The sequence below is a fragment of the Platichthys flesus genome, chromosome 11 (assembly GCF_949316205.1).
Source record: "Platichthys flesus chromosome 11, fPlaFle2.1, whole genome shotgun sequence".
NCBI lineage: Eukaryota > Metazoa > Chordata > Actinopteri > Pleuronectiformes > Pleuronectidae > Platichthys > Platichthys flesus.
In genome coordinates, this window is record NC_084955.1 from 19,225,031 (window position 1) to 19,252,948 (window position 27,918).

Here is a 27,918-nt window from a genome sequence, read left to right on the forward strand (position 1 = left end):
CGGACACTTGAGAGGCGGCGCGTGCTCGTCCGTCTGTGCAGTGGGCGAACATGGCGTCGAGCAAGAAGGGCGGCGGGGGTCGGCTGGAGAAGGGGGTGAATGGAAGACGCTCGTCCAAACACAGGGAGGGTCCAGTGGGTGAGTTGGGTTCGTGTTCTGCCTCCGTCGCTTTGGACGTCTCCATTTTGAAACTGCCTACCCCCCCCCCCGAACTCGAACCGTTAGCAGCTTCGTTAGCATCTGTAGCAGAAGACAAGCGGCGGGAGTCGAGCCGCTGGCTGTGCGTCCGCCGTTGGGTCACATGGTTGTCATGGTTGTTCAAAGCGAGGATGAACCGAGAAAAAGACCCGAAAGAAGTCCACCACCCCCTCCCCCCCCCACTTTCCCCACCGGCAGTGACGAGCATCCGCCAGTCACTGTGTATATATGTTTGTGCGCGCGACCTGACGTGTTTGTGTGCGCGTGTAGCTCTGATGTAGAAGTGATGTAGAAGATGTAAACTACAGTCACACACACACACACACATGTTGTTTTCTGTGTTGACTCTTCCCGCTCCGTGTCTCTGCTCTCAGCTGCGGACAGTGACAGGAGCCACCTGAACAGGTACGAAACGGAAACCGGGGGGGGGGGGGGGGGTGCAGCTAGATCAACCGGTGTGTGTGTGTGTGTTTGTGTGTACATGTCTTTGTATAACTTCTATAGTCATGGGGGACAATTTTTGATGAACCATGACGCAGAGGACATTGTGACTGATCCTCATAAAGTCAATGGGCTCTTTAACGGGTTAGATTCAGGTTATTGTGCCAATGAGGGTTCTCAAAACTACAGAGATTGTGTGTTTGTGTTTTGTAGTTTATTTTTTGTCTGGGATGGGGGGGTCATTGGCGCCATTATATAGGTCAATTCATAGCTTCTTATTTTGTGTATATCTTCATATAGATAGATAGGTAGGTAGATGGATTGCTATTTTGCCTTTATCTTCCAGTAGATAGATAGATCACTTACATTCTCAGTATGGAGATTACAGAGTTCAACACTATTCCACAGGTGCACTCACACGTAACAGACAACAATCAGTATAAGGTATAAACTGTACAAATTACAGTGCAAAGTATAATAACCAAGAACAGATAGGGCAAAGACAAGAGACACTTTGAGCTGAATTAGTGAACATGTGAGAGGTGAGAGTGGTGATGGTATGAACATATCTAAATGTGTTTAAAACATGTGACTGCTGTTGCTGAAGAGAGATATTCTGTCTGGAGGTCAGTGTCATTGTTTGACACTGAGCAGGAAGGGATATCAAACCCTACGCAACTAGAGCAACCAGGGATGTGGTCAACTGCAATAACCATCACCCGCCTACCCCCGTAACCATAGACTGATCATAAAGATGGAAGATGCATCTTCCCTTCCTCCCACTACCCAGAAATGAAGCCAAAAATATATCAGAAACAATACTTTACCATCGTCGGCCAATTGAGGGTTTAGAGTCTGTGCAGTTGTATTGGAGTCGTGGTATCAAGACCATGACAAATTGCGATTCAGTCCCAGCTGTCAGTCATCAAAATGCTTTGGCTTCACTTTTGAGGAGCCGTCATGTCCTCCATCTATTTATATACAGTCTATTGCATCAACAGCCAGCCACACCATGACTCTAGGAAACCCAAAGACCCAATAGTTGACATCCTGCATTTTAAACAGAACAACTTTTAAGATAGATAACAATCATTTGAGGTTCTAGTGTATCTAGTATAGGTTAGAACGAAAGAAGCCGTTTGGAGGAGAGATGTCTTCAAGAAACAACCAAATCCTGTTGCCAATGCAAATATGTACAACCCCTTAAGGCTGGACTATGTTATGACAAATCGGCACTTTGTGAAAGAAGGTATCGGACCTGACAGGACGCTGCCTGCAGGCACTGTGTGGATCTGCGGTCAGGACTTAAAGAACTCCCTCTGTTGCTCCATTCTCCTGTAAACTAGGCCGCTGTCACACTTTAATCTGGAACAATCCATCCAGTCCCAAAGGATCACTTCTTCTAAAAGGCTTCCTTTTTGTACGAACACTTACAACATAGCATACATTGTGTGTTTACTGCACTAATTAAAGTATTTTTAGCTTCCTATTTTTGAATGGTGTGTTTATAATAGCCTTAGGCTATAATGAGATTGGCATATATATATAATCCCAGTGGTTGTGTGAGGTTCCTTACATGCTCGGTTAGAGTCAGAACCAAGACTTCAAATGTATTTTCCATTAAACATGTGGCATTTAAAAACTGAAGGGAAGCCTAATGTGTCCTGGCGATGAGAGAGCAGAGGCCCATTGTTGCTGGTTTCCTGTTGTTCAGGTTGGCCTTGTTGTGCTCGGACTGGGAGAAGGGTCAAAGCCTCCAAACCAAAACATGACAGAGCCCCTGCTGCTGCCACTTCCTCTCTCTCGTGCGCTGCCCACTGCTCACTATTTGCTAATAAAGCCTGTATCCTATAGACATGGCATTTGTAGAGTATCAGATATCTGGCAAAGTAAAAACAGTTAGCCAAACCAATGTTAAAAAGTATATTAAACGTAGATCTAGTAAGTTTGTCTAGAACTATATGCCTGTTTTTCCAGAAAAATAACTATAGTTTGTTTGCATCAATTTTCACATAAAGTGATGCAGATACACCAGGAGTGATAACAGTTCTCACATTTCGGGCCTACTTCACTATGCAGTGGAAAGAGTTAGGAATGACAGAACAGGTCTGTAGGGTTTGGATGAACTATTTTAACCTTTCAGGAGCATAAAGTCTGCACTGCTATGGATAGAGACGAGAAAACGCTGTCACAGCTGACCTTTTCTGTCATTGCAGGAAAAGCAGAGGTGTTACTGATAATGATAACCATTGATTGGAGTTCCGATCAATAGCCGTGGCAGTGAGACAGAGAGCCTGTGCCTTTCCTGTCGTGACTTGACAAGATCTCTTTTGTGGAATAAAAGCTACACTTCACTCATTACGACAATTATAGGCCTGGGTGTGTGAGTTTGGTCATTTGAGAAACCTATGCAGCCCAAGTTGTATGTGGTTTGGATCCTAGTAAGGAAGATATGGGCTGACAAAGTTTGAATTTTTAAGTGGGACTTTGACTTTAACTGGAGATATCTTTCTTGATGTAGGTCACAGAAAAAAGCTTCTCATATTGTTTTTATGTTGTTAAAAATACAACCATCTTTGTGAGATGTGTTTGAGACATCAGGACTTGAAGTGGCATCCAAACCAAAAACCAAACTTTCTTAAAAATGGCAACATTGGTTTGTTAATAACAACAAAACTACACCACAGAAACAACCCAATGTTTAATCAGGGCCATAGGGGTGTGACTCATTGTGTCTCCTAGGTCTGTCTTGGTTACCTACTATTTTTGTGAATGCTGTTGTTCCTCCAGTAATGGGGCTGTGATATCAGCCAAGTCTGAACCAAGGGCATATTTTGCTCTATTTTGGGTGAGAACATGTTGTCCATGTTCTGCAGTCATTGCCAAAAATTTGTATTTCTCAATAGTTGGCATACAAAATACATTTCTGCTGCATTAACGAACAAAAGGAGGTTTTACATCAATTCAGTTAAACACAAAAAAGTCCAACTAAGGCACTTATTAAGCCGTTTTCAGATCTACGGTTAAAGTGCGGAGAATTGGCTACAGAGTTTACCTGGAGTTTGCCTCTAACGCATGCACAACGCAGCGGGAGGTTATCTGCACAGACACGTAATGACAGCAACAAATCCTCCATATTATTTAGGTGAGAGGTGGAGCAGCCGGGTCCAGCAGACAGAGGCAGGAAGAGACATATTAACTCTGCTACGGAGATCAGGTGATCATGTTTACAGTACCCTGACACCGTCCTAATCTCTTATCACCACAAACTCTCTTGACATGTTCCTCTTTGTCTTCTATGTGTTTTACGCAGATATTTTCCTTTTGTTTTTTCAACTTTTAATCAATAAATTGATTGATAATTACAATGATAATGAATGATGATGACCTGACTGCTATTATGTGTGAAAAGCAAATGTACATTTGAGCATTGGAAGGGAAACCCCTACAGTGATGACCCTGTTATCATCTCATAATCTCATGTTTATGTTTCTGTCAATGTCTGCTGTAGTCTGCCCATAAGGGCGAAAGTCACAGGGAGTTGCTGGCTGAACAGCCAATAGCGAAATAGCACATGGTCACAGGGAGAAGTCAACCCGGCTCGGGTTGTCGTTGGCCTTGCAGTGCTCTTAAAAGACGCATGGGAGGGATGAGAGGGAGAGGAAAGACACATTAACTCTTAGTAGAATCGGTTATGGCAAGGTTGACACACAGAGGCTGACAGACAGAGGGGAAGAGCTACACTGACGGACAGCGAGGGGGAGAACAAAACCAATTGGAAAAAGATCATCTCTGTCATCCGTCCCGCCCTTTCTCTCATTTTGTCTCTTTTTCTCCATGCTCTCATTGTTTACGTGGAAGAGAGGAGACAGACACGGACAGAGACTTGAACTCAGAAGCTGGTAAAACACTTTTCCTTTTTGCTTTTTCTCTGCTAGCTTTTTAGTAGAAAGTATATATACCATCACTTGCATGCTAAATGCCAGAAGCAGCCTGAAGGAAGTTTGATTCAAACGCTTAATTCACCCAGTTTGTGGGCCCCGCAGGAGCCGTCATGTCTGTGCTGTCGCTGGTGTTGGTTGTTGTACATGACTTATTAATACCCCTTCTCATCCATCTTTAATGTGGAGAGACCAGGTGCAGCTTAATGGTTGCAGTGGGCTCACAGTGACCACTTTTTTCCTCAAAAGCAGGAAGGGATGATGCAGAAACTTGTTACAGTTGTAGACAAATGTACAATGAGGCAAAAAACATATTTCTTTATCTTTTATATAAGAATTTGTGACACAAACAGGCAAACATAGATCAAAATATTATTTAAATGCAATATCCAAATTGGAGGAGCTGCAATTGATTTGTAAAAATGAAATGCGTCACACACTTTTTTCCCCATTGAAAATTATATTTAAAATTACCCTTCCCTGTTAAAACATTGAATCTTAATGCACCTTTAGTATATGTATGACATTTGTCTTTGGATATGAACAACATTAGCTGATGCAGAAAAGGTGCGGGTGAGAAATAAGTACGTGACTTGCATTTTGCTTTCAGTGACCCCCATAGTGGTTTATTAGCATGTTCTGCTTTAGATGCAGTGGCAGCGTTAATGTTTCTCTGTTTGAGGCTGATCTGTTTTCTCATGTTAGACAAAGGGGAACTCTTACATGTTTAAGCTCTGAGGATGTACTGGTTCACACAACGGTGTTTCATTTGCATTATATTTGCATATGATTCGCTCCCCGCAGATGGAAATGAGTGTAATGTGTGAGTGTATGCTTCATTGTCACAAGTTTTAGACCAGCTTGCGCTGATCTGTGAGTTCATAAAGTTCCCACCTTGCCTACTCTGTCAACATAACTTCTATTGGCTTGCTGGGCTCAGAGAGTTGTTCCCCCTGCTCTAATTAAGCAATGTAATTTTAATTCTGGCTCCTCGCCCAATCTGATTTGACTGCTATAGCTGGTCCTTTAGCAGGGCGTTCCTGTAACTGCTCGACCACTGTGGCCCCCGAGGCCACACCGGTGTGATTTTTTTTTTTTCTAATGCAAACAGATGAATATTAGATTTTACTTGTATGTTTCTTGAGGTGATTCCAGTTTTATGCAAATGTGATGAGTCACATTAAATATCTGCTTCATGTGTTGTCCAGCACAGAACAATTACATTATGTGTGAAATCCCCTGGTTCTATGACTAGTCTGAGATGCAGCAACTATCCCAGCTTTGTTTTCTTTGCTTTATGTTTTCGTCATTGATCTGTATGATATTTTTCTCCCTGTTCCTTCACCCCTGCTGCACCTCAGCCTTCCTTAAGACTCTGTTAAACCTGATATTCTACAAATGTTGGTCCCCAGAGTGAGATCTAACCAGGCAAGAAAAGCTTTTAAATATGATGCCCCTTATTCCTGGAGTAATCTTCCAAGGATCTTACATTGTCAGAGCTACCCACTATGGTTGAGTTTAAGTCATATTTTACTGTGGATTTTTTTAATTTAAATCTTCTATGCATATTATACATGCTGTGTATGTAGTGTACAACTGCTGTAGTTGTATTTAATTAACTTTTTTTAAATGACGAATTGGCTGGTGTGCCTATAGATTTAATTTATAGCTGTAGACACCTTGCTAACATCCATCCAATCAAACAGATAAACATTATTTTTCACAATCCTGCACAGCCTAATTTGTCTGATGGAAGTTTCTCTAAGATAGATGACGTATGTAAGAGAGAGAGGCTATTTGTAGATTACAACCCTAATATGATTTGAAGAGGCTGAATGTAAAGTATGTTTTACTGCTGACTTTTCCTTGAAGTCACAAGACATTCTTATATCTGATATTCCTTTCACATAGTTGAACTGATGGAACACTTTGCCCCAAGCTGCTGAATGAACTTAATGGCATTTGGATAGACACTGATACTGTAACTGTCTCCAAGTGTAAAAACATTTTGGCTCATAATGTAACTGTGACAGGACAAATTAGACTGTGGCTGCTCGCCACACTGTGTACTGCTGCTTTATGTAGTGTGCTCGATTAGCTCCACAGATTCAGTCTGTCTCCATAGGGCCAAGGAATTCCCCCTAAATTCAATAGGACATTGACAACATCTCACACACACGTAACATACACACAAAAGTTTCAGTGTGTGGAGATAACAATTTCGCATGTGAAAGAAATAAACACAGAAACCTAAATAAGTGCATATATAAAATAAGCTATATGTGAAACTAATATGATTTTAAAGACTTTTTAAAGCTGATGCCCGTCTCGGCATTTTCAACCATATCGGATGCTTTACAGATGCTTTTATCAGAACTGCTCTTGTTGTGTTCAAAATTATTTGTTTGCATAATCAAAGGCAGGAGTAGTGCCAAAGGGACAGTGTGGAGTTTATTTTCCTGGAAACGTCAGTGACAGATTCAGCTAAGTTTTTAGATTGAGACAAATTTGCTTCCTTAATGAAAAATTGTGCCTGAAAGCGAAGGAGTGAGAGAGAATACGAAACTGAAAAATTCGAAAATGAGCAATGACTACTGAGATTTTTTTTTATTCTCTCCCTCACTTTTCTTTCTGTGTTGTGTCTATACTTCTATCTCCGTGAGGACCGGTTTAAGGCATATATATTAGTGAGGATATATGTGAGGACATTTTTTGTGTGTGTGTGAGTGAAGTCATCTGGCTGATAAATGTCTCCTCTCAGATATCAGGCTTGTGATCCTCCCAGCAAACTGAAATTGCTTCTCCTATTACTCTTCCTGAATGGCAGGCTATAGCAGAATAATTGTGCGATTAGGGCTCCATTATTTCTATAACTCTCAGAACAATATTTCACTTGGGAAGAATCTATTGTCTTTGCAGTATGCATTGGCAACGTCAGCACCACATTTTGAGATGTTGCCTTAGGGATGTATAAAATAATTGCCTTGCTTTTTTTGCCCCCATATTCCCTTGTTGCTGTAGCCTGAGATGAAGTTTTACGAACAAAAGTTTGAGGACGGATGTTAGCAAATTCCAAGGAGGGCTTATGTTATTTAGCTTTTCATCACATAACAGCAGAGTGTTTCTTTGAGTTTCATTGTCGATTGGTCGTTCCACGAAACAATAATAACAATTATAGCAAAACTTTAAGAAATATGATTCTTATGAGAGGTTTAATTATTCCATTCAAGAGATTATGTTGTTTTTCGGCCTGTTTGTTAATTACAGACACAGGATTACACAAACACCTGGACAGATTACCATGAAGCTTGGTGGAAAGATGTTGTTTTCGGTCAGAAAAGAACCAACAGTTAAATGTCTGGTTTCTTTCACTAGGTTAAAGTCTAGTTGGGAGACACTGTAGTCCTCTGCCACTTTGTTTTAGTCTCTGTGTGTCTGTTGTTCCTTCGCCTCTGCCCTCTGTGTCTCACTGTGCCAGTAAGCCTGTACATATAGCACCAGCCAATTCCCCAGAGGGAGGTGTTGTGGAAAATGAGGTCTCAGGTGACTCGACAGATGAGCTTGATCCACCGGGGGGAATCCAGCAGGGACATGGTGCTGGATCATTGTTATGCTATGTTAGGGCAGAGATATGAGCACACTCGATAAACACACTCAGCTGTGTGTTGTCAGTTGTATACCTCCCTTCGGGACTCTTATGTGAGTGTGAATATGTGTTTTTGTCAGTGCATGACTAATCTGCGTTTGTTCCCAGCAGCATGACGTTAGCAAAGGGCCCTGCCTTTCTCCTCGTGTTCCATGCATGTCTGCCTAGATCTCTGTGGAGTCTTGCTGCTTAGCTTGGATTTACATCATTTAATTTCAAGGCTTGCTTAACACGTTTCAGCAAGTGAGCTTTCATATGCCAGGCTATGGGGGATTAGTTAATAGGAGAACATTGTGTTGGCCGTATCCATTGATATCCCTTTCTCTACAGTGTCTACATGCTCATTACAGTTACGGGAGGGATGCTGAATAGAAATCAGGCCGCTTCTTTCTTTGTCTGCAGAACCGGATACCATTTTGACAATCCAGTTCTATGAAGTGCAGCATGATACAGTTTCTTTGATTTGATGAATGCTTACTATGGGGGCGAGATGGGTGGTGTAATTAGGAGCATGATAAGCAGCGGGGTGTTTGGATCGAGCCCCTCTGTCAGCTATCATTCGCCCTGGTGAAAAGTGTTTCTCTAATGGAATACTTAATAATCGTATTAATGAACTTATTATGTAAATGCATCCCACTGACATGAAGCTAATGTGTTTTTCTGTTTCACCCTATTTGTTCCCTCACGGCTCCTAGTCATGGACACCAAGGCAGTGTTCGTGGCCCTGTACAGCGTGTGCGAAGAAAATGCCACTTTCTTCTCGGGAGGAGCCAAGGGAGCGCAGGGCGATGCGGCGCGGCGACTAGTGGATACGATGAACCTGATCCAGGAGCACGCTCGCAGTCTGGAGCCGGTCATCTCTGGCTTCGCTTTAGTTTACCATCATTTTGATTTTGACCCACACATACCTGCTAACGGCTATCGTTCACTGGTCAAGGTAGGCTGTGGGGTGTTTTGAGCTCTCTGTGTGTGCATGAGTCATGATGTGTCTAGCCCTGAGAATTATGAGCCCAGATTGCGCAATACATTCTTAGCAATATACTCCCCACACTGAGAAACTACCCACTAGCATCTCTTTGCCTTGAAATCGCTTTGTTCAAGGTCAGTCCATTAATTTCACAGTTTGATTTTATGTTGGAAATCAGGTTAGATAAATTCCTCCAGCAACAGAATATCTATCACTACTGTACCTACTGTACTTATCTTCTACTCCTATTGATAAAACATCATGACCTTCAGTGGCTGGAGCCCACCACCACTGGACGAGTCTCACAGAGCAGCAAATGAATCCTGCTCTGTTTTTTAGCCTCTCGATTTCCACATTCTTAATCCTTCTCACCCTCATAGTGCTACTCTGTGTAATCCGTAACACCCGAGTGGAGCAGCCAACTTTTCACATGCTCGCTCTCCGGCCTGCTGTTGCATGTGGTGTTTCCCCCCCCTCAAGCTTACCACCCTAATCTTATTTATAATACAAGTAGACCCACAGGACATGCCTCTTTAATGATTGCACAATTAGCTAATTAAGATTTTCATTATTATAGTTGCAAATGATATAAATAATTTTTTTATAAAGTGCACAATGCATTTGTCAAAGATGCATATCGGTACACATAGTATTTTGTAAATATTATATGGCTTGTTTATCTCAATTTGCCTATTTATTTGAACTGGCTTTGCCTTATTTGTCAGTATTTTAAATGAAGGAGATGGTAGCTTGTTTTGAAATTGTTGATTTAAAATGTTGCATCTTAACACATCAAAACTCTCTTTAAGTCACGTTCTCTTTACTATTGTAGGTGGTGCGTTGCTGCATCCTCCACATCATCCACAAGGGGCGCTACATCTCAGCCAATCGCCGCAGCATCTTTTTCCGAGTAGCGCACAATGCAGGAGAGATGGAGGCGTACTGCAGCGCCCTATGTCAGCTGCGTGCCCTGCTCTACTTGGCTCAGCGCATGCTACATGACAACAGCTTTGGCAACCTGTTTTTCCAGGACGAAAGTGGCCTCAGCGAGAGCTTTGTTCGCGAGTACGCCTCTATGCATAAGGGCTGCTTCTATGGCCGATGTCTGGGCTTTCAGGTGAGATGAGCGGTTTGGCATAGCAACAGGTAGTCGCATAGAGGAAATAAAGAAAGGAAGAGGAATGGGGAGGTTAGAAGTTTTAGCATTGCATGCTTAGTGGCTTCATGTGATGCAAATGTAGGCCTATGGAAATAAAAGAAGCCACTGTAGATAAAGAGTCAGAAGAAGGTTTATTTCCTACCATAAAGGGTGTGATGTGACCTGTTGACATTAGAGGTAGTACTCACATTGGTCGGCTGACTTCTTAGAATAATAGTGATTCACCATGAGCAGTAAGCAGTGCTGGCAGATGTATACATTTGTAAAAGCCAGGAAAAGAATTGAGGGCTTCAAAAAGACCCCTGCTACTTAAACCTGCAAGTTAAATGGAGTAAGTAAAAGGAGTTTGGAGGACATGCTCCTCTTTAGAGCCATGGCCTCTGTTCTTCATTCATCTTAACTACAGAGGCTCAACCCTCAGTGGACAGAGGTGAATAAATGATGAAACCTGTCTGCATCAATTCATAATGTCTAAGATTCATCTGATATTCTTATTATTGATCTTCAACCTGTTTCTGGTTGAATGATTGCTGTTTCAATTACAGGCAATATATGTCTTATTCGTATTGAGTGAATTTGGTTGATAGATTAGAATTCAAAGTATTTCATTGTTTTTTTTCTGTCCATTTCACCAGTTTACTCCATCCATCCGACCCTGCCTCCAGACCATTGCTATCGGCCTTGTGGCCTTTGGAGAGAACTACAAGCGCCATCAGTCAGGAATAGGTCAGCATAATCATGTCTGCAGCTGCACTCTCTCATCATCCAGCCACTTCGTTGTCATTCAGTCATCGTACTCATCCATCCCCACGCCTCTCTTACATTGCTCCTTGGCCCCTGACTGTGTACCTTTTTGATGTTGTGTGTTTGGATTGTAGAGTCTCTTTTATCCTTTGGAATCTTGAAGGCTAGCTGGTGTGTTTCGTCTATATTTCAAAATGCTTTGAACATCGGCGCAGTTATGCGCAGAGGCTGAGAAAGAAGAACATTCGCAATCATATACACATTTGCACCACATGCACAGACACACACACGTAAATATTTAACATTGAAAAATGAATCGTTCATCTCTTATGGATTTGTTGTGCTCTCTGCTGCATCACAGTGGAGGCAGGAGGTATTGCACCTTATGGTGAGTGTACTGGAACCCGCTGTCCTTTCTTCATAGTCCTCTGTAGTGAACTTAGAGGCTACGTGATGATATGAGCAAGCAGCTTTTATTCCACAGCTCCTGTTACCCCTATTAGTCTTGCACATTGATCTGTTAGCTTCATTAGCTGTATTTCAGCTAAAAGATTGAAGCTTGAGTTACATAAAAGTTAACATCCTTTAATTTTCCTTAGTGCCCATCCCTGACCCCTTGAATTAAAAGTAGGGTTGAATTGGTTTTAATGCCACAAAGTGCCTTTGGTCAATTGATGACTGTTGCACAGTAGATTGGAAATATCCCGTGGCGAAAACGTAAGAGCTGTGACGACATAATAGCGAATTCACCCTGTCGACCTTTGACGTTTGCTGTGTTTTAGCATTGTTAAGCTCTTCTTTTGTCCAGCTTTTCTTCCTTTCCTCCAGCCTTTCAGCTTCCCTTCCTTTTAAATGTACTAGCAATTCTAATTTTCCATCATTCCTGCCCTCCCTCCTACTGTTTCTCTCTGTTCTCATACCCATTGTCTTGAGCTGCAGTCTTTGTCTTTGCAGACCACTTTGGCGTTTTCACCACCTCCTCAATCATACACTTGCTCTTTTCTCTGAACTCTACTCTCATTTCTTTTCTTGTCTCACCCGGTCTCTGGTGACTCGTACACATTTTACACCCTCCTCATTTTGTCATCCCTCCTCCATCCACCAGGGGTGGCAGCCAGCTCGCTCTTTACCTCAGGGAAGTACGCCATTGACCCTGAGTTGAGAGGGGCGGAATTTGAACGCATCACCCAGAACCTGGACGTCCACTTTTGGAAGAGCTTCTGGAACATTACTGAGACTGAACTCCCGTCGGTGAGTGGACTGTTAATGTGTCTTTCAACACGCATACAGACAAATGCACTCCTAAAACATCTGTACTATAGCCATGTTGGAATTGCTAACCCATGTGCACAGATAAGTCCATTGACCAGTTTCTAATTTAAAATGGTATCAGGGATATTTGACTTCCCTCTAGTAGGAAATACCTTTCCATCATTATGCATTTTGGCCTACAGGCTGTTAGTTATAATAGAGTGAAATTCAATTTATTCAATGGGGTTCATGATTTATTCATCTGGTTTCTCTTTCTCTCCAGTGACCTGACTCGCTCTGTAACTTGTACTCTCTCTGCCTCTGTGTCTTTCTCTCTCTGTCTTCATCTCTTTGTCTTGCTCTCTCTTTTTCCTCATCACCGTTCTCCCTACAGAGTTTGGCCAGTATGACATCCACTCAAGTTAAGGTGAACCGGCCGCTTTCTGTGCCCCCTCTGCCCTTTGACCTTCCCTTGGCGGCCAACCCCAGTGCATCTGTAACTATTTCTCCACCGTCTGCGCACATTGGCACTGCTCCGGTTCAGATGAGGCTCATCTCTTATGACCTGCGTGAAGGACAGGTACTTCATCATTATTCAGTTTACTCTCCGGAGTTGTAGAAGAAAATACAATAAATAAAGTTTCACACTGTCAAACTTAATGCAAAACTGTTCTAGTTTTTCTCTTTGCTGCATATGTGTCTCACTACATCCTTGTTGCCAGTGTGAAGTATTTGTTGCGTGACCTAGTTTGTGTCAAATTTACTCCACTGGGCCTTAACGACCTTGCCTATTCCAGTGATACAAATTCTTAAAATTATTTAAAAGTATTTTAACATGTCCCGTATTTCTCTGAGCTGCTCAAGTAAACGACAGCTTTAAAGTGTCCCCATGGATTTAATCCTCTTCATTATCGCTCTCCCAATTCCTCCTTCATAGGTATCAGTGTCAGGTTTCCTACTCTCACCCTAATTCTCTTGAGAGACTCCGTTTCTCCATCTGAGCTCATTCTCCTTCCCTTGTAGACTGGTGCGTAACCAGACGTGTTATCAGCAAATGCTTTCAGCCATTGATCTTGCTCGAGCAAAACAACAGTGTCCTTTTTAATGTTTGCATCAGCAGAATCCCTTCCTCTTAGCCAAAGCCTCCCTCCCTCCTTGTTTCTGTTAATGAATGGGAATTAGCTTGCATTCATGCAGGTGCAGGAAGGGCTGACAGCAAGCTGCTGCAGAACAGCCTTTTAATCACTCTCCCACAGGACCCCTGTCAATAAAATATACTATGAATGAAAAAAGCTTTTGTTTGCAGACGGTACCTCAGAACGAGGCAAATGTCACGATATGTCATCATTTGATGTTTCTTTAAATATTGATCCAAACGATAGGCCATGATTGTTTGTCTGTAAGTTCATCTTTTGAAATAATTCCTTTCTGTCTCACTTTTTCCAGGACAGTGAAGCCCTGCTAGCTCTCTCACGCTCTGAGGGAGGCTCCATCTCTCTGTCGCTGGGGTTGAAGGCCAAGCGACTCCCCCCTTCTCCTTGCTTGCTAATCCACTTCCATGGGGGAGGCTTTGTGGCCCAGACATCCAAGTCCCATGAGGTAAATTGGAGCTCTCCAACTTGATCTAGCTCAGCTTCTTTTGGAGTTTCTTAAGCTCTGACTCCAAATCCAGGAAATTGTAACTCCAAAAACACTATTCACATGTTTGTATATGTAGTGTTGTGAGTCACTGCTGTATCTGACAGTATTTAACTAATTTGTGATATTTATGATGGAATATTTGGTAAAATGCTGAACACAGAGGTTTAATGTATCATTGGAAACCTCATAGCCACATCACTGCAACCTTTACATCACACAACTGTGTAACTTTAAGTCAGGATCTCCTCAGCCGCCATCCATTTCCCCACCTCATCCCTTCCATACTTCACATTCTGACTGTCTCATGCAAATTGTAATTGAGCCTCAGCTCATTAAAGTGATGAGGAGACAGACGTTAGTTGACAGCGGAGGAGCAGGGGGGTTCCATTTAGAGTCTCCTCCTCTGTCAATAGTGTGATACGTAATGAGCCCTTAAGCCAATTATATGTAATTAATCCCTGAAAAATGAATACACACACTTTGACCTCCTTCCTCGCCCTCTTCGCCGGTGAATTGCACAAAAAGTTGGCTCGTCTCTTTCCCATGAATTGTTGCTTCCTGTCACTCACTTTATCCTCACTCCTCTTTTTACTTTCTAAACAGCTAAACCCATGTCCATGGTCTAATTTCTAGATCACTGTGATTGAACACTTTCCTGTAATTACTTTGTAAAACAAAGCTGTCTTGTAAACCACTTTAATCAATAGTTTACATCAATGACTATAAAGTAGTGGCCTCTGGAAGTGATCAACATGTCTATTTTGATTTACTCACAGTGATGTGGCTATGTGCAATCTTTATGTGGCTCCAGGCTACCTATAGGCACTTCAAGACAGGCCTCTGTGAAATCATCAAGGACATGGGCATCCTTGATCTGTGGCTGCATAGCAACCAGAGGATGTGAGGGAGCAATCAGAGAAGGGGGCGAGCGGGGCTGTCATGTTGAATTAACGGAGACCTGTACAACCCTACAGAGAAAGATTACCCTGTACACTAATGCAAAACTTGTCAGACTATCCCAGTCCCTTCTTCTTCTAGGCTCTCCTTTTTTTGTACATCCTCAGTCTCACACTTTCTAACTCTCACATAATCCCCTTTGTTCTCTCAGTGTTCTTTTCCACATCCTCTTCCTGTCTTATTTGGGCGACAAGTACTTTCCTGCCTCCTGGTTTACTGGGTGCCTTCTGCTCGCTTAATCCCTCAGGCAAGGCCAAGGAAGAGAGGACAGACAAAGAGAAAGTTTCTCGGAGGGCAGAGGCCAATGTTGTCTCCTGTACTTCTCATATCCCTTATCCCTTCCCTGATCCTATCTCTCCTGTCCTCTGGGCAAGATGGAGGGTTTGACTTCAGCTCCAGGAGTCTTTTGTATTCTGGCTGCCGAATAATACTAAGATCTCAGGAATTAATGTCCTGGCATCTCTGAATTTAGCGGTGTGTGCACGGACCACACACACTCACATACACACACAAAGTGTTTGGACAGAGGAGGTAAAAGCTTACTGATTAACTGCTCTTCCCGACTACCTTAGAATGAGTATGACTGCAGCTCCCATTAATTCTTGCTTCGAGAACAGATCCACAACCCTTTTAAATTGTGTGTATGTACCTGGTGAATATGATGCAAGTGTGTATAAGAAGAGTTTCCTAAGTCATACAAAATTAAGCAGCCTTGGTCAAAGCCCAACAAACACACACACACACACACACATGTACCTCTTGTCTGCCGGCTGGGCCATTTGTTACAAATGCTTTGCTATTTTTATGTAGACTGACAATAAACTGTCTGGCCTGCCCATGTACTCGCATATTGACACTCTGCAACAATGGCTGTTGTTCACACCCACACAACACACACACACACACACACACACACACACACACACACCTAAGTAGAACCTTTACTGATTTGCACAAACACACACTTCCTGACCTTAACAGTGCTTGAACTGTATGCATACACTGGCTTGTCAGCAAGTCTCACTATAAGATTTATTGTGACAGGTGGTGCTTTAAGACAGCACAGCTGACTGCTGAAGCTGTTGTTTTTTATTTTTTCATAATGAATCACTGGTCGGTGATGCGTCATGCACAAACTTGCACTGTGCTTTTCCCCGCATTGTGAATGGAGAGCTGTCGCTTCCACTGTCAGCCTTGTCATAACCTGTCAAAAAGAGGTAATGGGAGAGACAGAGGAGGAGAGATGGAATTTTTGCCGGAGGAATATTTTGATATAAGTTTTGATGCCTTTCTCAGATTTCAAGGTCACAGCGATGCAGTTGTGGGGCAAAGAACTTGCCTCAGTTTGGTGTAAGAATAGTACAAACCTAACCTGACTGTAGCAACACAGAGAAAAAGACACACACTCAGTATTCTGACAGTGAACACTTTTGTTCAACTGTTGAATATCACTGTTAATCCACACTATCCCCTTGTCTGTCTTTTACTTTTTTACTCTTACACCTTTTGTTAACCACCAAAGGAGGAGAGGTGAAACAGAGGTGACCGTGAGCTCAATCCTGATTTTCCCTTTTGTCTAGACGATAAACTAGAAAGCAAACAGATGACATCAGAGGGACATATAATCTTCATATCTTTTTATTCTTCTTATCCGTACCACCAAACTTTCTCTTGGTCTCCCTGTCTCTGTGGTTTATTGTGGCTGCTTTTTGTTTCTCATAAACTTAACAACACAATGTGATAAATGCACCCTCCTCTTGTCTTGTGCAGCCCTATCTGAAGAGTTGGTCCCAGGACCTTGGTGTACCCATCTTGTCAATTGACTACTCCCTGGCCCCTGAGGCCCCCTTCCCGAGGGCCTTGGAGGAGTGCTTCTATTCATACTGCTGGGCTCTGAAAAATCACCACCTACTGGGTACGTACACATCTCACAGCCTTGTTTATACATTGTTCCTATGCTGGCTTTTATCTCCCCATAACACTCACTGTTTACTTGTTATAGTCATAGGAAATGTATATGCATAGGAAATACTGTACAAAAGGTCTAAGGGCACTAATGTACAGATTGCGTTTCAGATCTCGACTCAGACACATTCATAAACAAACTTAGACCTATAGCAGATGAATAATTGAGAATGAAGTATTTCTATTTTATCAGTTTCTATTTCTTGCCTTGTTTAGGGTCCTGGCACACACAGACCATATGCATTTTTCATAAATCCTCCCATGTGAAATGTGCTGTAGTTAATAAAAGATAATCTTAAATTGAAATGTAATACTTTAACATTACATTCATTTACTATTAGAGTACAGGGATATTTGTAAACCTCCCTGAGTGGACTTTGAATTTTAATTAAATACCGCTGCGTTGGGCACATGAAAGAAAGTCAAGTTGTTTATTAGGCACAACAGAGGAGTAAAAAAACAAACCTATTCCAGTGTCCAATTCCCTTAATCATTCATCACTTTGAAAGTAATCGGGCTTCAGTGCGAAGTCTTGCTCTGAATGTGCCCGTTGCTCTGCAGTCTGGTACAATTTGTACCAGACTGCAGATTTTGGTACAAGATTTTGGTACAATTTGTACCAGACTGCGATGCTCAATATTCAGGCAGGAAACTAAAGACATCTGGTCGGTTTTGGCGAAATCTGATCGCTGAAGCACACTGTGTCAAATTAACAGTGACTGTAGTGCAATATGTTAATGTTGTAGTACAACAATATCGTAGTCATGAGGCAGTCAGTGAGACAACACCCCCTCAGCAACAGCCACATATTCATCTGTGTTATGGTGCAGAAAAGAGATCCTGCTTTTTGATACCTGTCAGTTGTTTTGCACCTTAATAGATTTCACATACATTTCATGCTCAATATCAATTTTTTTCCGCCTGAATTCCCTTTTGTTTCCTTCCGTTTTGCTCTTCAGCTCTTTGCTCAGCTTCCCATTTTTATCTCTGCAGGATGGACTGGAGAGAAAGTGTGTCTGGCTGGGGATAGTGCAGGAGGCAATTTGTGTCTGACTATGTCGATGCGAGCGGCTGCCTTTGGTGTTCGAATGCCAGATGGCATCATGGCAGCCTACCCAGCTACCCTGCTGACTGCCTACGCATCTCCCTCCCGTCTGCTTTCACTGATGGATCCCCTGCTTCCACTCAGTGTGCTCTCCAGGTGTCTCAGTGCCTACGCAGGTAGGAATGTGTGTTTGTGTGTGTTTTTAAAAAAAACAAAAACAAGCCAGGTTTCTTTTTTGTCTAATGAAGTTGGGAATTCAGTTTTAGATTTTCCTCTGTTTTCTTACTTCGCAGCACTTGTCTCTGCTGCATCAAATATGCTCTGAGCATGATGATTCAGACTAATTGTTGGCTTGTTAATAACTATGCTAAATATTTGTGTAGCATTAATAGTAAGTAATATCTTTGCTAAAATATACGTATTCAATTTGTACTGATGTAAAAGACATTATCTCAATACGTTTACTCAATAAATGACCAAATCAGTAAAGCTATTGGAATAATTAAGATGGAGTAAGAAGATCAGTTCTCCATTGCCCATTAATTGAGTTAATAAGAGTGCAGCGCTAAAGCAGTATTAAACATAAAGCTACTCTGAACTATTTAATCATACTGTTTCACTCATTTTGTAATCGATAATTTATATAGTATAATACATATTTAATCAAAAAGTTGTATATAAGACATATCAAGCTTTCAGGACCATAAAATTCCTTCAGAAGAAAGTATCTTTTGTCTGACAAACCTTCCCCAACAATAACAATTCAGCACTTTATTGCTCTATTGTTTGTTTTTCTTGTTGCTGCCGTTGATGCGTGTAATAGGCAGATACAACTGTTGCGAGTCACTTGACTAACCTTGTCTCATAAAGGAGAACTTAAGAGGACGACAGGAATATGGCAACTCTTCAAAATTCTGACACAGATATCGTCTTTCCTGAGTCTCCTTTTAACACACAAACTAAAATACTTAATATGTTCTCCTCACTTTCATTACAAACACACACACACACACACCGTTATCTTTACACTGCTATTATACTTTTCTGATTATTGATTTCACATCTCTGTTGCACATCTCTCTCTCTCTCCTCTTCCAGGCGACAAGCCAGAGACTGAGAAGCAGGTAGAGAAAGTGAGCACACTGAGCCTGGTGAGGAGGGACACGGCGCTGATGCTGCGAGATTTCCGACAGGGGGCCTCCAACTGGATCCACTCTCTGCTGGATCACAACAGAGCCCCAGCTCCTCCCAGCACAGCTGCAGAGGCGCCACCAGGAGCCACTGGTAAACCACCCGCTGTGCATGGATGTTTTTGTGCTTTCATATGCAGTCAGCCAGGACCTTTTGAATGAGGTGTGGGTGGTATTTGTGTGTTTTGCCAGATAGCAATTGTGTTCAAGTTGTCTATAGAGGCTATCTGCTTATGTCATTGATCATATCTAGACACAGATCAGATCTCAGTGAGGGGGAGTGTGGGCCCGCCAATGTTTTCAATAGAGCTCTACCAATATGAATTTAAGGGGGCGATTCAAATATAAGGGGGTAAAAGATTACAATCTCTAGATGCATATAAAAATAGGCAATTATTCCTAATTACTATTATGACAAGTAACTGTAACTAATGGTTGATATTTAACAGTACATACACTTTGTAATAAATGATTATAAATAAATACAACAAAATATATAGAACTTGAATCAAGTAAAAACATATTTTTAACAGGAAGCGCGAATATAATACTCATCTTTTCTGCATCTGTTATGTCTGTTAAAGCCTCATATCAGCAGATTTTCATCGCCCTGATGATGCATCTGTTGGGCTCCAGTTTTCATTGTGTTCATTTATTTAAATATCACTTCAACAACTTCAACTCCCTCCAACTTCATATAAACCCCATATGGAGGAGGCCATTGAAATGGATCCCCTTTGTTCCGTGTTCAGCTCAACATGTATCACTTTATCCCAGCGAGTTGCATAACGCTCCGGCTGTTCCATTCATATCAATTCACCTGTTTGGAGCAGCAGGGCTTTGACAGTAATTGTTAACTGTCGGCACCTTAAATCTGGTTGCAGATTGTAATTTCCCTGGTGTCCGCTTTGCCAGGTGACACCCCCACAGCTGCGAGTCCCAAACTAATGAGAATGTCATTGGTGGGTGTACATTATTAAACGGCCATCAGGGTGCTGAGATGGTTCATTATTAAAGGGATGGGAGATTGGAAGCCCTTTGTGAGGACACCAGCCATGACGACTCCTACAGCTGTGGTTTGAAGGCTCAGGGCGGGCGGATGATATCACCATGACAGCATTATTTGAAGTTCCTCCACCCACTTCTCTGCTCTTCTTCCTGATGTATTACAATTTGCATTTTAGGCTTTTAACTGTTGGCTGTCAACCAGAGGACATACTATAAGTGGAAACACTAGAATAAGTAAAAGTGATTGTGTATTTCATTTGCTGTGTCCTCCAGCTGCTCTTGGCCCTGAGTAAATTAGAGTGACCTCTCAATCCTTCATACATTTTATAATTTAGAAGGCTGTTGTTCTTTTTTCTTATAAACATTCTCGTTGTCTTTTTCTCTCGGAAACTTAACCCTCCCTCTCTCTTCCCTCTCACTGTGTCACAGATGCAGTGAGGAAGAGCATTTCAGAGGCGTCCATCTCTTCCCCTCACGCCGACCCCCCTGTGGCCTCAGGACCCTCAGAGATCCTCACCAGGAAATTATCTGTGAAGAGCCAGACATGCCAGGACTTGGGATCTCACAGCAGCTCCACTTTGCACAGCGCACCACTGCTGTCTGAGCGCACGGTACGTTTGGGTTAAGCATGTTTACAGTGAGATTAGCTTGCTCTCACTTGATGCTCTTATCCAGAGGAAGTTAATTTGCTAACTTAAAGGGAGACTTGAGTTGTTAGTCGGAGTTTAACCTGTGATTAAATTGATCTTGATCTGGAATTTGATGATGATGCTCATGAAAACCAGCCTCTTAACTATAATCAGTTTCTCTGCTTTCATACATCTTGCCTTAAAATGATTTAACAAACGCTATTAAAGAGTCAGATATTTTGTCAGCAGAGACATATTTTTGGCCCTGTATCGAACAATGCTTTTTACCCTGCAGGTTTAGCTTGTGCAGGTACTGGCAGGGCATTGCAGATTATCCTTGCATGTATTTTTATACAGGCAGACTAGATTAGTGGCTGGCTTGGGATAAATAGCAAGCAGGGGTGACGTAAGATTTTAAATATGCTTTTCCTCCTTGAAATGGGGATTGTTCAGCCAAGACTCTCAGGCGCTGAGCCAAGGTTATTCGATTTTCACAAGGACAAAGTGTTGCAAGTGTGTGTGTGTGTATATATATATATATATAACCAAGTTTGCCTGTCAAATATTTTATGCCATATTTCCTATAATTTCTTATTTCCGATACTTTACATTCTACCTTGACCATTCAGTGCTGTCCAACTCCACTTGATTAATTCCTCATTCCCTCTGACATGTAGCCAGAAGAGGTGAATTTCTTCCTCTGCAAGGATCTGGATCCCTCAATGTCAACTGACCTGTCTTCAGTGGCCATACCACCACCTGCTGGAGAGGAGGGATCAGAGCCGGGGTACCCCAGGGAGTTCCCCCTGGGGTTCGAACCTCTGCGTTCAGAGCAGCTGGCTGAGATGAAGTTGAATAGTTCTCCGGTGGTCAAGGATCCTTACTGCTCGCCTCTTCTGGCCCCTGATAGCATGTTGACAGGCCTGCCACCTGTACATATCGTGGTAAGAAGAAATTCCATTGGAATAATGTAGAGAAACAGGTTATTCATCCCGTTAAATATGACAATACACTAGCTTAGGGTACATCACTGAGCTTGAATGTTACATAAGCTGTCAGTCAGTGCAGCAACAAGCTTTTTGGTCCCTGCAACTCGTTTTTTTCTTCTGTGAGCAGGCTGATTGTTTGTTTTATTTGGTCACTGAAACAGGTTTCAAACTTTGCAGATACGATACATGAGTAGAGCAGGATCAGGAGTGTTAATCACGATGAGGAGGAGAAGGTGTTTGAGAGGCAAAACGAAGCCACTTCAAGATGTTTAGAGATACAGACGGAGCACTCAGGACTACTCACTGCAAACATTGTCAGTGAGATGGAGTGTGATGGGGGAGATGGATTAGGTTGAGTTAATATGAAAATGAGGTTCTGATTGTAAAGTGGCTAGAGTGAGTCAGCAAGAGTGTCAAAACAGTGGGGACAAAAGAGAGTAGGACGCTTGGCTTCCTTTTCTTCATCCCCTCATTAAGATTCTTGACACGTCTCAAGTGAATCCTAATTTGATTTTAACCATTTGTGCCCCTTCCCTCCCCCTCAACTCCTCTTACTCTCCCTCTGCCCCTCTCAGGCTTGTGCATTAGACCCCATGCTGGATGACTCTGTGATGTTTGCCAAGCGTTTGAGGAACCTGGACCGGCCCGTCACTCTGTGTGTGGTGGACGACCTCCCCCACGGCTTCCTCAGCCTATCGCAGCTCTCCAAGGAGACAAGAGAGGCAGCCAACGTCTGTGTGGAGCGTATCCGCGCCGTCTTCACCCAGAAGGACACCCCCCCCGAGCCTCGCAAGCACCGAAAGCTGGAGCGGACCGATAGGGATGTGTCGGCCTCTTCTGGGGAAGGCGCCTCTCTCTTTGCTGGCCCCATCAAGGAGGAGGAGCAGGATGTCGGGCGTGGGGTCAAAATTGCTGATGGGGAGGGCTTAGTTACAGTGGCAGCTCAGAATGGCACTGATGCTGGCGGTATTGGGGCTTAAATAAGGATAGATACAAAAAAAACAGGAAGAAAGAATAAATGAAAGTCAGACCAATGTAGGCAGTGCAGTGCCTAAAAGGACGAGAGAGAAATTATTCTACGAACAAGAAAAGAGGGAAGTGGGTAGTGAAGGAGACTGTCCGGTTTTCAACACAGAAATCCTCCTCTGCCACTTGTCTGTGCATCAACGCAAATCTGGCAGACAAAAACAATGAACACGCCCACTAAAGACACTCCTGTTAAAGAATCCCTAATGGTGATTTAAAAGCCACTTAGATCAAAGAGCAGCGCTCACCCACACATGTAGCACACATAATTACGAGCTGCTGTCAGGCAGCTCGGGCTTAAAGAAGCGCGGAAGATTCTTGAGACGAAGCCTGAACGGGTGAATCATCCAGGCCGACGCAGTCATTTCAGGCCCTAATCAGACGGTGGTGGGCGCACGATGTGCTCCTGTATAGAGTCATCGCTGTAAAAAATGGCCACCTGTCCTTTAGGCGGCCACTCTAACTCACACTTAATAAGTCTCTGCTGTGTTCCTCATTACGTCGGTTTGGCAGCCGATTGGGATAACAACTCTGCACACTCTCTCTCAAATAGAATTAAAAAGGTAAAATGTAACAAGAAAAGCCCCAAACTGGAGGAATTGATCTACCTGCATCTTTAGATTCTGGTGCAGTTTTAAATCATATTATTAACCCTAATGCAGTAGTTTTACTTTTGTTATTTATATCTTTTTTTGTATTGCAGTATAATCAGAATCCTGACGGGTTCACATGTTGAATTGTGCGTTATATTGTTTGTTTGATATAATCTTATGCTGTTTATTCCACATCGTTTAATGTGTTTGATATTTACCTCTGCCTCTTTAGCCACTGCTGCTCCGACATCCCGGGACTGTCCAGTTCAACTCGTACCTTGTTATCATTAATGCATACTGATGGTATAGAGCACATGTAGAATATTCCACATCAGTCCCCAATCTAGATGCTGCCTGGTGCTTTTTGTCGTGCTGATATTATTCATGCAAATACTGCATTTTTTTGATTGCCATGGTGGGACTTGTGGCGATGCATCTTTTTAAGAACACAAGTCAGGCTTAAAAACTTGGGTCACATCTATGGGAATCTTTAAAGACCCTCATCCGCAATCACTGCTGTGAGCTGCCTGAAAGAGGCTAAATGTTTTTATTTTTATTTTTGAAGGCGGCTGCTCGATCTGCTCTCTGCAGAACTGAAGTGAGGGAGGGAGGTGGGCAGTGAAAAAAGCTCAGCCCTCAGCCACCAATACATATTGTAAACCTCACTGCACTGACTTTTCTCCCAGGTTGTTCCTGTTCCTCTCCAGATGTTATTACTCAATACTTTTCTGCACCGTATGCACTGTGGCGAAGTAGCACTTCTCTCCAGGATTTCCTGCCTGACAACCGCTTTCCACAGATCAGATGCTTCTAGGGAACGCTCCCGGACACTGACCGAGGGAAAGAGATTGTTAGCGTGCTGTGTAAATGCCACATACGTTGTGTCTGGTCAGCTGAAGGTGCTGCCAGTGGAGGTCCAGACTCTCTTCTCTGCTTTCCACCATCGCATTTGGGATTGACTTTGTTTTCAATAACCCAAGGACTCTCCTCAGAGCGAGATGCCACTCAAGCCCTTTGAAGTGCACTAAAATGTCCTTCGCAGGGTCAATCCCTCTATCGGGTCCAACTAAATATAGATGCCAACAATGCTGGCACTGTCCTGCCCTTGCGTGGTGACGGGGCTGGGGTTGCCAGGTCTGTGGAGAGAGATGCTGTGTGATGAATAGGATTTAGCCAGAGCTCTCGGGTACAAAATCCTCCCTCCTGTAGAAGAGCAGGGTTTTCAGCAGCAAAGTCATGCTACAGGATTAGGCCCTGCTCAGTTCTGTCAGCTCCGAGTACTTACCGCAATATTTTTAGTCAGATTGATGCAGAGAACCAGGGCCGTGAAGAGGAAGAAAGCAATACACTCATTCTCTCAGATGAGCTGGGCTGAAGTTTGCTTCGCGAGCTGCGGTTCATGCTCGCTCTGCACTTTCGCAGTAGTTTGCTCTGGCAATCCACAAAGTGTATTTAAGCTTAAACTTGTAAACACGTCGTTTTCATTATTCTGTTTTTCCCTCCTTTGCTTGGTTCCTGTGAGGGCGGCTCGAGTGAAGTCGGCACAAGCGAATTAGTCTCTGTAGAAACGTGAGCTCACACTCGGGCACGTCCTCTTTGTTTGTGTCGTTTGGAAATGGCCCCTCACAGACGAGACTGTTACCTGAATAAATCATCTAGGGTTGTTTGGAGGAGTCGGACCTCTGGCACAGCAGGTTCAGTTTGTGATTTAAGTAAATAGACTGAACTGAAAGATCCAGCACATATGGAGGGACGAGCAGGTTTGATCGATCATCAGCACTTTTTATATACGAAGAAACGAAATTTGTGTCAAATGAATTCACTGTCTGTGTTTTGACCTTCATGTGACTCCTTAAAATGCGTTGGGCTAAGCTGCGTGTCGCTGACGGACCAGAGCCCTTGTGGCAGTTTATGGACTGAAGAGTTCGTCAGCGATTCATTTAGTTCTCCCATCCCAGACATGATTGTGGCTCCGCTGGTGCTCACGTGCTGCCAGCCACTACGAGCTGAAATGTCTGATTCAGTCCTGTTTCAATCAGTGTTGCTGCTTCACAGTCTGTGTGAGAATAATGCACAGGGCATCTTTACAATCCCAAATCCTCCCTGTTAGTACCCAGCTAGTTTCAGTGTTTCGATTTGTACTGTATACCTCTACTGTTGTTGTTTTTTACTCTTGGAAAGCTGCTCTGACCAGAGATTTTCTTTGCCCAGAGTTGATTTTCAATGAAGTGCAATGAAAAAGGCAACGCTGCTGCAACCTTGAACTGGTTGGTTCAACCTGTAGGTCAACATTCACAGCTGCACACCAGCACCACTCTACTTTTCATGTTGATTGGTTGTTTCTTGTTATACAATGTGTTTGAATCACCTCAAGTTTAAACGTCATATTTAGCAACTTACATATCATGTCCTGTTGTAGATTTAACAAGATTCCTCGAAGCTTGATTATTTTTACAGATGACCTCGACCACTTCTCAGAAATGTTTCCTAATGACAAACCCTCAATTCAATAAGATAAGTTTCATTTCGGGTTCGTTTCGGGCAGAACCAAAGATCTTGTAACTCGTGTTATGTTCTGTCCTTGCTGTTCACTGGTATTTAAATGCAGGTGCTAGTCGATGCCATCATCTAACTGCTGCCCATATGCAAATTGCTCTGCACTGTAAAATGCAATGCTTACTTATAACAAGATTATGCTTTCAAAAAAACAAGCCATAGACTGGAACCTAAGTTGTTATAGAGTTTATTTTGTACTTTTTTTATTTTCATTTATTGAAAACACAAGTGCAAACCTGTGAAAAAAAAAGAATGTATATTATATGATCAATGTAGATCTTTTTACTTTCAGATTTGTTGATCAGGTTGATTGCAGATTTATTGTTTTTTTTTTTTTTTGGACTGCATTTTCTTTGCAGATTTCATACCAGTGTTTGTCTGAGCCATTAGTAGGCTTGATTCTCCCTCTGTTGATTTTTATCTAAATAAATATATTCTCCCATGAACAAGCTGTTGTGTCACAACTCATGAATTTGACTTTTCTTTACAGCAATAACTGGATCTATATGAGCAGATATTCGTCATTGTTATTTATACAAACTTCTGAATTTCTCTTGATATACTGAGATTCGTAAAGGTAAATAAATAAGGCAAGCTTTTGTTAAACATAAAAAAATATCAGATCAAATGCTGACATGCACAATTCAGAGAGCAATCGTGAACAAATGTGTTTTGTCTACTCACAAGGGATGCGTGAGGTACTGGAAGTACAACTTTGAGGTACTTGTGTTTTACGTTTTGAGTATCACTATTTGATGTCATTCTTAACGTCACTGTCAAGTACTGTGCTCATCGCCTGAAGGCTACAAATAGAAAAAAATAACTAAACATGAGTTTATACAATGTGATGGAGAAAAACTACCCTAAATTACTCCTGGGTAAATCATATATTATCCATTCAATTTCATATAATTGTAATTGTGTTTTCATTTCTTTCCTTTTTCTACATGTGTATTTCACTGTTCCCTCGACGCTGCTGTAACAGTATTAATCTGATCAAAGATTCAGAGATCTGTCATCACACTCAGGAACAAGGAAATTGTAAAGGCTTATTTCTCTCATATCTCTCTCTCGCCTCTCTCTCGCTCTCTCTATATATACATGGAATATAGTAATAGAAATAGTAGTAGCATCAGCAAATAAAATAGAATGACTGAATTTACAAATAGTGATAAATGGTGCAATCCCTGAGGTTTGGAGTGTGTGTGTGTGTGATTGTGTGTTTGTGTGTTTAGTTTGGTTTTGTCATCAACATAAATGTTATCCACTTGTTAATCTTCTTAAAGTAAGTACATTACACCAATACCTCCGCCTGTGTGTGTTTAGTCTTATCTTATTTTAACATCTAACTAATCCATTTTTATTATACATGAAGTACATTGTACTGATACTTGTAGTGTACAACGTTTGGAATGCAGGGATTACTTCAATTTGACCTTTTGCGAATAATATACTTTAATTTCACTTAAACAGCAGCAGTGCTGGTCATATAATAAAGTGAGGGAGAGGCGTGTGCCTGTGTGTGCGTGAGTGCGTGTGCGCGCATGTGTGCGTGACCTCTAATGAAAACATGATTGCAATCAGCGGTGGCATTTTAATGCGTGTGCGTGTGTCGCAATCTCAAAGTACGAGCGGAACCGGACGCACCCCCCGAAACGCACACCAGCATCAGCTTCTGCTCCTGGAGGGGGGCACATGCACATCGACCAACGTGCACGCGGTCTCTCTCTCTCTCTCTCTTTCCCCATCTCTCCCCTCACTTCTCTCACTCACCCCCCCACACCTCTCCTCCACTCTCTCACTAACCCCCCAATCTCTCTCTAACGCCCTCTCTCTCACCTCATTTAACTCTCTCTCCTCTCCACTCTCACTCCCCCCTCTCTCTCACACCTCCTCGTTCACTCACTCACTCACCCCTCTATTTCCTCCACTCTCTCACTCACCTCCCATCTCTCTCTCTATCTACTCCACT

The 27,918-nt window shown here is 42.5% G+C and overlaps 1 protein-coding gene across 2 annotated transcripts; it reads left to right on the forward strand.

Moving 5' to 3' along the window:
* lipeb (lipase, hormone-sensitive b) lies at positions 1–26,389 on the forward strand. 2 transcript variants are annotated; one of them, XM_062399916.1, is made up of 13 exons: positions 1–138; positions 8,922–9,163; positions 10,026–10,310; positions 10,988–11,078; positions 12,202–12,347; positions 12,742–12,927; positions 13,794–13,946; positions 16,716–16,860; positions 17,904–18,131; positions 19,054–19,239; positions 20,583–20,764; positions 21,460–21,726; positions 22,347–26,389. In XM_062399916.1, the coding sequence occupies exons 1-13, from the start codon at positions 51–53 to the stop codon at positions 22,749–22,751; spliced, it is 2,604 nt and encodes an 867-aa protein (XP_062255900.1). In that variant the 5' UTR covers positions 1–50; the 3' UTR covers positions 22,752–26,389. The 2 variants fall into 2 exon arrangements, with proteins under 2 accessions (XP_062255900.1, XP_062255901.1); XM_062399917.1 differs by lacking the exon at positions 1–138 and adding an exon at positions 965–4,541.
* The last annotated feature ends 1,529 nt before the right edge of the window (positions 26,390–27,918 follow it).

Excerpts from the sequence above, each read along its gene's own strand:
- lipeb (XM_062399916.1), top strand. The coding sequence starts at position 51 with ATGGCGTCGAGCAAGAAGGGCGGCGGGGGTCGGCTGGAGAAGGGGGTG. Across the intron at positions 16,861-17,903 it reads GAAAAATCACCACCTACTGG|GATGGACTGGAGAGAAAGTG; the intron begins GTACGTACACAT and ends TTATCTCTGCAG. Across the intron at positions 18,132-19,053 it reads GTGTCTCAGTGCCTACGCAG|GCGACAAGCCAGAGACTGAG; the intron begins GTAGGAATGTGT and ends CTCCTCTTCCAG.